Source organism: Nothoprocta perdicaria, unplaced genomic scaffold (genome assembly GCF_003342845.1).
Source record: "Nothoprocta perdicaria isolate Ctin4 unplaced genomic scaffold, notPer1 scaffold_154, whole genome shotgun sequence".
NCBI classification, from domain to species: Eukaryota; Metazoa; Chordata; class Aves; order Tinamiformes; family Tinamidae; genus Nothoprocta; species Nothoprocta perdicaria.
Window position 1 is genome coordinate 265,601 of NW_020454694.1, and position 11,572 is coordinate 277,172.

Genomic DNA, 11,572 nt, shown 5'->3' on the forward strand with positions numbered 1-11,572 from the left:
ATCTTCAAAGCATTTTTGAGACATTACTTGATTAACCCCAAACCTAAATATATCTGCTYGAGAAAGCCTGGGCAGCGGCTGGGGTGGACGCAGGAATATTCCCGGAGCGAGGGCAGCCCCTCCGCATGGCACAACCACCTCGCACTCCGGCTTTCCGTGCCTCGCTGCGTCCTGCAGCTGCCGAGCGCACCCCGTCCTACATGGCAGCAGCATTTTGTTCCCATCAGGTCTCTCGGCAGTGTCGATAACCTCCAGCATTTGAAAGTGAGCAGAAAAGCTCTTTTTTTTTCCTCCCTCTTGAGGCAGACTATCGTTCTGCTCCAAATATCTCCGGCTTCTGCCCCCTCTCACTCGCAAGCTCCTTAACATCCCTTGCTGTCTCCGGCAACACCGGGCAGGACCCAAAGCAAGGTGCTCATTAATGAAAGGTTTTCCTGCCTTCATTCATTCATGTTCCCTCTGCTTAGTTAAGCCAGGGATACTGTTGAAGRAATCAAGCAAACMAAACCAAACCAAACCAAACAAAACAAAACAAAAAAAGGAAAAAAGAAAGGAAAAGAAAAAGGGGGGTGAGGGGGGGACCGACAGCCAGGAGTCAAACAGAGGGGAAGGAGTAAATTCACGGCAAAGAAAAGCGATTTTAGAACGGGGGGAGGGCAGCAAACACGAGTAGTGATATTTGAAGAGAGGTGTGTGTTAGGGGAGCAATGAGCATAAGGAAGCCAGCCTGCCTGTTCCTCCCCCTTCCTAATCATAGCCTTTACTCACAGACAAAACTCCCTCCCTCTCTCATTCACTCACTCACTTTAGGCCAATCCGTCCTCTCTCTCTCTCTCCCTCTCTCCCTGTGTCTCTCTCCTACTCTGAGACAGAGTCAGAACTCTTCTCCCTGACAGCCACAAACATCTACAGCACTCATTGCATGCAGAGAGGGGACCTGCAAACAAAACTTCACAGAAAACTTTTGGTTCTTTTTTTTTTTTTTTTTTTTTTCCAGAAAATTGGGGGAAGAAAAGGAAAAAAAAAAAAAAAAAAAAAAAAAAAAAAACCACAAAAAAAAAAAAAAAAAAAAAAAAAAAAAAAAAAAAAAAAAAAAAAAAAAAAAAAAAAAAAAAAAAAAAAACAAACAAAAAGCAAAAACAAAACTGTGCGTGAAGGGGGAGGAAAAGCAGGGCCTTTTAAAAAGGGAATCACAACAACTTTTGCTGCCAGGATGCCTTTGCTTTTGAAGAGAGGATTTCTGTTGGTGCTTTGCTGGATTATAGTGAGGAGTTCCCCAACCCCAGGATCCGAAGGGCACAGTTCAGTCACTGACTGCCCATCATGTGCCCTCGCCACGCTCTCCAAGGATGTGCCCAGCTCACAGCCGGAGATGGTGGAAGCAGTAAAGAAGCACATACTGAACATGTTGCACTTGAGGGACAGACCTAACATCACCCAGCCGGTGCCCAAGGCAGCACTTTTAAATGCCATCAAGAAGCTCCACGTGGGAAAGGTGGGAGAGGATGGCTATGTGGAAATAGAGGATGATGTTGGAAGAAGAGCCGAAATGAATGAAGTTGTGGAGCAAACCTCAGAAATCATCACTTTTGCGGAATCAGGTGAGTGCTTAAAAAACAAAACTGTAAAATAGATGCCTTTTTTATTATTTTTTTTCTGCCAGAACTGCACTTAACTTCTTTCCTTCTCCTCAACAATAATGTTTTCTGCCAGATTATAATATTTTCTGCCAGGTTATAAGAGGCTTGGGGGGAGGGAGAAGGAGGAATGTCATTGAGGTAGGGGGGACTCAGAAGGAATTTGGGTTTTCTGCCTTAGTTTTGGCTACAGATTACACTTGCTAAACACAGGCACAGTGAGGCAGCTCTCTATCTTGAGCAGAAAGTCAGGCTGCACAGGGGTCCTCCAAACCGCGCCTGTGAAGCCAGAGCACTTGCATTAAAGTCTTGGGTTGCAGGGCTGACAGTGAAAGAAAAAGGGCTGAAACCTCTTGGAGAGTTTCTAAAGACAGAAAGTGAGCTGTGTGCTTGTTGAGGAAACAACCTTTTCATGTAAAAATTATAGTGGAGGCTACAGAATCAGATGCAGCAGCTTTAACTCACAGGAGGGAGAGGGCAATTCTGCTTTTTAATTTAACACAGCATCTTCGGCAGTAAAGAGTTGCAGGGACTGTCAGATGACTTCCATAGAACTGGGCAAGTTGCTGTAGCTGATTCAATTTGTAACACAGACTTCTGCATGCTAGGGGATAAAAAAGGGTTCTGTCCTAAGTCACTCCTGCCAAAAAAACTGCAACCTTGATAGGGTCTATTTTGAACTATTTCACAGATCTGTTTTCCCTGATTCTTGCACAGGARGAGTTCAGAATACAGCTGTTCACTAACTAATAGCTCCAGTTCAAATCATCTGCCTATAGGAAACAACTCGCAAGTTCTGCTTTAATGCCTTGCTCCTAAATGAACTCATTTTAAGTCTATGTATAGGTATATGTTATTATACATACATACGCTTATACATGCATTGATACCAGTATCACCAAATAGTTCTGCCACCTAACTACCAGCAACTTTTTATGATGTTGTCTAGCCAAAGCATTTTCCCTGTTGCCAAGACGGTTTTAAAAGAATGTCATTGTTTTGTTTGGTACAGCATATGGTAGGCAAAGTATGCAAAGGAACTCCAAGCATTTTTGTTTAAAAGTTTGCTGCAGCAGTATAAACAATTAAGACAACACTCAGAGTTTCCAGTCCTGAAAACCTGTTGACTCAGATGTTCTGTTTGCAGGAAAGCCATGCACAAGAAGTGTGCATGCTTTTCAGAGCAGACATTCCTGCTGCCTGTCCGGCTTCCAACTGTACAAGGAGCCCTTGCCTTTGGCGTCCTTGTCAAGGCACACACGATCGGGCTTTTCCCTRGGAAAGCTCAGTCTTTTCCTCACTTTCCTTCCCTCCTCCGAAAGCAGACCGAAGATGTCAGTGCGAGTGTTCGTTCGAAGCAGGGGTGGCTCGGCCGTAGCTTAGAAAGGAGTTTCTAAAAGCAATGAAATCTCTAGGCTGTCTATGAGTCGGATTCCCCACCTGGTTTTCAGCAGTTCGCTCTGAGCACAGTGAAACACATATGGCATGAACAGTGGTTTCTCTTCACTGTGTGAGTCCCAATCATTTGTAAACACATTATTGTCTCTCCTGAGCTCTGACACAAAGGAATTTGGAATTTGATATATGCCTCCTCGCTACGACACCCTCCAACAGCAGCTCCCCGAGCCATTGGCTCGCGGGGCCACGTGAGCGGTGAAAATCGTGCCATTGCCCACACGCTGGCCAATAGTCCCGCCACCGGTCCCCCCCGTCCACRAGCAGCCCAACGCGAGCACGTCACGGAGCGGGATTTGCACAGCGCTGTCTCCCCGCTGCCAGCCAAGCGAATGTGCTAAGCCTTATGCTATAGAGCCACGTGGGCACGCGCTGCGCTCTCATGCCTGTCCTTCCCTGCTGCTCTCCGCTCCTTTGCTCTCCCTTCAGCAGGATTCCCTTCTGGCCCTGGCTCCCCTACCTGCTAGACCTACCTCCATTTGGGAGGAGCCTTGAAAAAACCTAGAAACCGAGTCCTAGATACCTTGGCTTATGATGGACACATTAACTCCACTCTGCGGAGTTACCGCGAGCTGCTGAAACGTATCTTTCATCTGCAGCTATTGCTATCTGGCATCTCTCTAACATCAGTCCTCTACTGTGCCTTCCAGGTGCTCCTGCYGTAACAGCAAAAGTAAACTTTACCCAAGATCCCTTCCACTCACTTGCCAAGGGGGTTAAGTGTCAAGTATTAAAGTAGTATTATCTGTCCTGCTGAGGAAAGTGAGGCAAAGAAAAGCCAGGCGACATGTCACCTAGGCAAAATGAGGGAAAAGAGAGGAATAGATGAGAGCTACGTGGATGGTCTCCACTGCCTATGAGAACTGAAAAGAGTCAGAAGTTTTAAGCGCTGAGTAGGAGAATATGTTACTCTTACACTGAGGTTGATGTTCTTCCCACTTGTAATGTGAAACTCTCAATATCTAAAATGAGGGGAATAGGAAATCAATGAAAATGAATGGAAACATCTCACATGATATCAAATAAACATCTATGGAAAGAGAAGCAGGAATTTAGACTTTTTGTTCCTTTGAGTATGATTTGACASAAGACAGCCATTTGCCACCTCCCTTTCAGAAGCCCCATTTACTAGCTTTCATTAAAAAAAAAGTAGTATTTCCACCTTTCATAAGCCATATCCTCAGACATACAATGAAATGGAGCAAATAAACAAGCAGTGCCCTATGCATGTGGCTCTGGCTTGAGACTACTATTTTCTAAAATGGACTAAAAATCGAACAAGCACATGGACAACTGCAGGGGAAACTAAATGTGGTGAATTTGTGTGCACAGGTGTAGTTATGTCCAGGAAATCAGCAAAATAGTTGGCAGGTAGTTTTCACAGCTAACAAATCCAGACAGATCTTTGCAAAACTAATGACCGCAAGTATTGGGCAAAAGTTTACAAATGCACCCTACTGTCCTTTGGCACTCTTACAAGTAAAACACAAAAATGATTTTCTACTTGCATATCAAACTAAGATTACTAACCTTGATTAGTTCTGCCATGGGCGTAGCTGTGCCAGAGCTCTAGGGCTTACTTCAAGGTCTTAAAAAGTGCCTTTTGAGGAGAGGGATCATATACACTCTTGACAAGCAAATCCAGCAGGTTCCATAAGTGAGATAGCCAACGCTCATAAAATATAGTTGGCTACTAACTCTTTCATTATTTTAAGCAGATAGCTTATTAGGCAGGCCTGGGCTTTTGCCAAGTGAATTTGATCCTGGCAACTGAGCCGCCAATGAAATGGGTTGCTAACATCAGCCCCCGAGAGGGTGATGGGAGTTACTGGGAGGAAATGCTGAAATCCAAAAGCTTATAATTAAGCAAACTGTCAGGAAAAAAAAAAAAAGAAAAAAGGAGAAAAAAAAAGAAAAAAAAAGAAAAAGAAATAGAGAGAAGCATGACAGCTATTTACATAGGTTCTCCATTTTTGCACTGCTGCATGCTGAATTCACGCAGAACAGACTTACTGTTGGATACCTCCATTCCTGCATGCCTACCTGTGCATGCACGAACCTTCTCCTAGGAAAATCCCTAGTTCCCTCTGGCAAAGTTCAGGAGGAGGCAAATGAGGGGTCACTTCTGCCTCATGTCATGGGCTCYTTCCCAAGGAAACCGTTTGTGCTGGGTGAGGATGGCCACGAGAGGGCACACTCCAAAGGCTTTTTGCTTCATGCAAGGCAACGTCCCTGCAAGCCCCCCTCTTTTTCTTATAATACCTAATCCGATCCCGAATCTCAGGGAACTTTCTGCTTATCTGCAGCTTCTTTGAGTGGAGCTCTCTGTCTCCCTTCAGATTTACTTAAAAGGCAGAGATTCCCTAGAGGGGAAAGCTGCAGGTAAAATAGTGCAGTGGAAGGGAGCAGGCACAGGGCACAAAGATAAAGCCGACAAACTGCTGGGTGCTTCAGCTCGGGAAATCTAGAGACATCAAAAAAGATCATTATTATTTTTTTTTTTACAAGATATTGAGAAATGTGACCATGAATCATCGGCTGAGCTGATTTTCTCACATCTTTTTTTAATGTAGTCTCAGCTTTTAGCAAACAAGCTTTTTTTTTTTCCCCTCAATTTTGTTTTTCTTGCTTTGGCATACTGTATCAAAGATTCCAAGCTGAACAAATGAAAGCAAGTTACTTCCAGAAGAAGAAAGCCATTCTGCATTAATCTATGTCTTTGTAGCAAAATGTGAGACTCCTCTGAGGCTGGTAGGTCTCAGAAGAACTTGAGAAAGCCCAGCTGAATCTGAGAAGGTGGGAACCAGTTTTGAAAAAGATACCTGAGAAAGACACAGAAATACTCTGTGCATCCATCTCTGTGTATAGTCATGCTTTGTATGTGGATACAGAGGGATATGCATCTGCCTAGACGTGTGTACATGCACGTGTACATAGAGGGACATGCACCTCTATATGTACARGTATACCAAGGCTTGCACACTTATGTACAGATACACCTGTACCTGCAGTGCTGTAATGTGGAGAATTTCCTGCATATAAATAGGTGCAATAGGTGCCTGCCAGAGTGTGTAAGACACATTGACACAACGCATGTGTAAATTTGTGCATGGATTCGTGCTGAGGAATTCTTATGTCTCGGTAGGGCTGTATGTGCAGGAAAAGTCAGTCTTGTTTAATGCAACAGAGCTGTACAAAGGTAGTTAAGTCTACTGGAAGCAATTGCAAGTTCTTGCTATTCAGTTCAGTGYGCTCGGGATTTGGGCCCTCATGCACAGAAATTAGACATTCTGGTGAAAGCTAGTGGCAGCTTCTGATCCACTTTCTGTTAGAATTTAAGAAATGTATTATGAGTTTGCACAAAGAAATTACTCTCTTTTATGAAAAGCAAAGACTCAATATTACTTTAACCTTTAAATACGTTTCTAGTGCAGCTGACCCTAAACTTTCTTTGAGCTATTTTAGATGTAAATGCAGAGGAAAGTAACAAAAAGCCAACCAGACAAACACCTTTTTTGTTTTTAAAATATTTAAAGCCATGTGGGGGAAGGGCTTTCAGTTTGGAAAGCACTCTAAGATGTGGATGTAAAGTGCTTTCCTCTTGACAAAACACGAGCAGAGAGTCAAGGTTCACCCGAACTGAATTATTTCACATTTTAAATGACCTTGTCAATGCCCCTTTGGTTTCATTTTCTGAGACGTAAAAAAAAAAAAAAAAAAAAAAAAAAGTAGTATTTAAATAAGTTTGCTGCTGCTTTTCTCCCCACGAATATTTGGGGTGTCTTTTCTTTTGCAATTTTTGTCTATTTTTCCTTGCATTAGAAATCTCCTTCTGCTTGCAGTAAAGAGGATAGGAGCATAAAGATTTGGTGTTTGCTATTTGTGCTATAACTGCTCCTCCCTTTCGAAGCAGCAGCAGTCACCCAGCCAGGCAGGCGAAACAAAACTAGGCAACTTAGATGACCAGTCACATACAAGGGGTAATGAATAGTTAGAATAACTCATTTGTCAGTGGCCCATAGGCTGAAGTGCATTCACATAAATGGCCACTGCCTAATCGCAGTAATAACACATTTGTAATAATCAGTCTGCCCAAGGGATAATTGCTAGACGATAAGAGTGCTAAATTCACTGAATAAATTCTGCACTGTGAACAATTCATCTAAACTCTAGTGGTCACTCATTAGTAAACATTTTGAGCAATTATCTTTCAATAACCATGCTCTTCTCTTCACTCTCTTTAGAGGAACCTTTCTAGTAACCTATTTTTTTTTTCTGTCTCCTGGGGAACGGAAATGAGAAGTGAAGAGAAGGATGCTTTTGAATGTAATTACAGATTGGCACACAGTACAAATTCCCCCAAATCTAAACATAGGCAGTAGTAAAGTTAGCAACTAAAAAAAGAAAAAAAAAAAAAAAAGCTTGCTTTGTATGGAAAAACAGCTCGCTCACAGTATAATGTAAAAACAACTCAAAATTAAGTAGCAGTGAAGAAGGGAAATTTAAAGTAACAGCACCTTCTCACATGGTGAGCATTTTCTATGTGGTATTTAAATACTGTGCATTAAGATATATTAAGCATAATTCACATTATAATGTTGGGAAGCATAACCCACTTTCCTTGTGAGAAAAGCAGCCATAACACTTAGAAACTTGCTTATGGAGAAAAAAAAATAGCTAACATAGTATCAAAAAAAAAAAAAAAAAAAAAACAAAAAAAAAACAAAAAAACCCCAAAAACAGTTCTCCTAGTTCTACAGTTCAGACCCTCCTTAGTGCACCTTCCCTTGACAGGTATGTGCCCCCAAAAGCCACGCCAGACCAAAAGGGGCATGTGCCTAATCTCATGCTTTAGATACTGATGCCAGCCTCTCTTTCTGCTCAGAAAGTCCCACTACCATATTCGCCTGGCTTTATACAGCTGGGTGTTCCTCAYCACTTTTCACAGTATTTACCAGGGTGTCTTCACGGTTCCCATGCAACCACAGAGCCTCTTCCCTCTCTCATTAGGGTAGCTGAGAGGTGGCCTCTCCAAGCTGTTGGGGAGAGTAGGCAAAGCAATCAAACCAGGCCCAGAATARTCCCCTGTCTCCTTTCCCAGCTGCTTTCTGCTGTGCTAACAATCCGGGATGCCGACACCGCCGCTTATACGAGCGCGGACGTGATGAGGGCATGACCACTGTGGGGCTGTGGGTCTTTCCACATGAGTCAGGCAGGAGGAGCAGGATGATTAGAAATGGAAAAAGACCCTTGCGGTGCTGCCGTGGCAGATGAGAAGGGGAAACGAAGTGTAATTATGGGAGGGATGTCCTGACTAACTTTCAGTGAGGCCGTCTTTTTGCTTCCAGGTAGATGAAAACTATGTTTTTCTGAAGATTAGGACAAAGYCATTAACTTGGACCAAAAAGGAAAGACTGCTAAATCTCTAAAGATCTTGCTCTAATGTGTATGTACAATCATATCCAGCCAGACCTAGGAGTCTTAATTCCGTTACAGCACAGGCCAAACTGTGATTTCAGTGACCTTATAAAGATGTCAGGATTCATATAATTTGTGCTATGTGATYGTAACACACAAATTCTCAAAATGAAGAGAATTCAGAAAAGCGGCATTTTTTTTTCCTAAAGTGAGAGCAACTGCAGCATCCCCAGGCTTGCTCTATAAGCTCCTGAGAAAGGGATAGCTTCTTTTAATTGTTACAAAACCTTTTATTAATTATGCAGGTTTGAGGTGTATTTTGTTTTGTGCAGAAATATTAGGATCACATGAGCTTCCTGCATCTTCTTTCCTTAGCCTCTGAATGAACACCTTGCATGTGAAAATGTAGTTAACAATATACATGGAGGTTGTTATGCTGGTGAGACATGTCTTGCACTAGCTTGCTCAAACTCAGGAAAAAGCACCGCACACATACTCAGATGCTCGCTTCACACTCTTGCAATATTTCTAGTAGTGAGAAAGAACACAACTTTCACACATACTGGAGCATATGAAAAACTAATTAGCAGAGTTCKTGAGGTCTTGTTTCTTTCATGTACTATCTGTCAAAAAGAGTGGTTGYGCTGCTACGCTTCTGGGCCAGTGCATAAGGTAATATGAATATTTACTGCTGGAGGTATGTCACTTCGCAACTATTTCCAGTTCCCACTAGAATGGGAATAACAGAATGTAATATCACGCATTAGCACTCAGCAGCATTAAGCTGCTCTGTAATCCAGGGCTGTCCAACCTGTCCGATGAGACAGGCCACACAGCGTCTTCCTCTGCTGAGGAAGGGCAGCACACCCTGGGCTAAGCACGCAATATCAGGTCTGTTGTCCATGTGGGGTAGCTGGGCCTGAACAAGCCCTTTTTTCCCAAAAGCCTCCCTAGGGAAGGAGAACAAGCAGCAGAGGGCTGGAGGGAGAGTCCCGGTGGCAGCAGCCTGCTCCTAGCYAGCACCCTGCATTGGGGGATGGATACTTCCCACAGGTCACAGAAGTATGTATTCCACATATCCTGCTCTTCACAACAGCTATCACCATACAGCCAGGCTCTTGAATCAGGCTTCCCTTGCATTTGAAGGCCTTGCTGTACAACTCCTTACACCCTACATCCCTGGGAAGGAGGAGGATGGATGTCTACCACATACCTTCTGCTCTACAGCAGCCAGCAGCTTTGCTATAGCTCAATTTCTAGCATGGAAACATTGGTGCTAGCCCCTAAGGGCTAAGCAGTTGCCTTGGAATCATTGCTTAATGGCTGTCATTTAAGTAGAAATAAGTACCTCTACAATAGGGATCACCTTGCGCTGGTTCTTCCATACCTCTCTGTYCTTTTCACAGCCCCACAGGTTCACTTAGCTCCCTGAGAAACTCATGCAACCCGCGCTGCAGATGGGCACTGGCGAAGTCGGCGAGCAGCAGTTAACACAAACCATGTGTTTCCCYATCTCGGTGACAGTCAAAGCCTACAATTTCACACTCTCACTTGCAGGGAAAACAAAAACAAAATGCTGCACCCTTCGGCCACGTTAATTCGGAAGCGTCTGCCTCTCTGGCCTGAGGGTGCCAGCAGGGACAGCTGGGCATGTCTCTACCAGGATTCACAGGGAGGGAAGGCAACAAGTGCACACTGACTTTAGACACCGGGGCCTCCTTAATACTCAAGTGAACTCAGGAGCCATGTCTCCTGTGACCTTAACCCACTTCTGTCTCATCTGAGGAGCAGAGGAAGCCAGGAGACTCTAAGGAAGCTCATACTTTGGGTAGCTCTTCCTTGCGGATGCAAGGATGACAGAGCTACTGCCACAGAAGTGATTTTTTTTTTTCAGTATGCTTCTACCCCTTCAGTTTTGATCTCTACTTTCCCCTACAATGGTGCAAAATTCTAGTTCCCTAAGAAAAGGAAATTATTGTACACGGAACCAGATCAGCGGCTATTGGCAGGGTCAATACAAGGATGAATGACAAACTGATAGCTATGAATCTTTCTACCCAGTTACGGTCAGATAGCTGTGTATTTAAAATCTGTGACCCCAGGCCATCCTGACCTCCATTTTGGGGAAGAGAGAAAGAAAGAAAGAAAGATGCTAACAGGATTTTTCTTTCCTTCTTTTTTCTTAAAGAAAAAAGTACTTCTCTTATAAAAAGCATTTAAAAAACAGCTAATTCATTCTCTCTCGACTTCTTCTTGCTCTAGTGATCAAATCACAGAACAGCCCTCATTATTCATTCCAGCTTCTGCCAGGGATATGAGCTCTGTATCAGAGAAACTCCCCCTCACCATCATAATCATCATCATGACATCTCAGCAAGTTGATACAATTATGCCAGAGAACCATCCCCATAATCATACAGTTCTTCTTTAGCTCATTTCTCAGTATGTTCACCATTACTATAATCACAGCAAGTACAGTGTGTTAAATTAAGAACAGGATCTACAGCTAAAATCTCACAGGATGAAGAGGCCGCCTGCTGAAATTCTGCAGTTCTTTACAATATAATTCTGCAAAACTCTCAGAACTGAGGTCTATATTTTAGTATTCTTTGTTTTTGTAACAATTGACATTTACAACTCATTTTAAGACCCACATGAAGAATGGGGCTTTACAGAGGGAGAAAGGACAAATCTTGCTCCCRCATCATTCCCAAAGAATTGGTAGGACTGGAATTTGCTCCCCAGCTTTTGCTATTAGGCACAGATCTGTATGTATATGATATACACTCACGGACTGTCTTCACAGAAGCATTTTTTGCCTTTCTGCTAACAGTGATCACAAAGACAGCTCAGGCAAATGAACTCTTAGCAGCTTTTAATGCTKATTTGCCATGAAATGCTTTACATAAATCAAAGGTATCATTACTATAAACAAATGATTCAGTTAAAATACTGAAAAACAACAGGGAAACAATTTCCTAAAAAGGAATTTTCCCAAAAGGAAAGGTACACTTGGCAGAGAAACTGAGGATTGAGTGAAAGCGAGTTAGAATAGAAAAATC

The 11,572-nt window shown here is 43.1% G+C and overlaps 1 protein-coding gene across 1 annotated transcript in view; it reads left to right on the plus strand.

The window, feature by feature from the left end:
• The first annotated feature begins 707 nt into the window (after positions 1–707).
• The window catches only part of INHBA (inhibin subunit beta A), a 12,327-nt gene continuing 1,462 nt past the window's right edge, over positions 708–11,572 (plus strand). Inside the window, 3 exon segments of the mRNA XM_026034996.1 lie at positions 708–845; positions 848–975; positions 1,075–1,601. Coding sequence (XP_025890781.1) covers positions 708–845; positions 848–975; positions 1,075–1,601 — 793 coding nt within the window.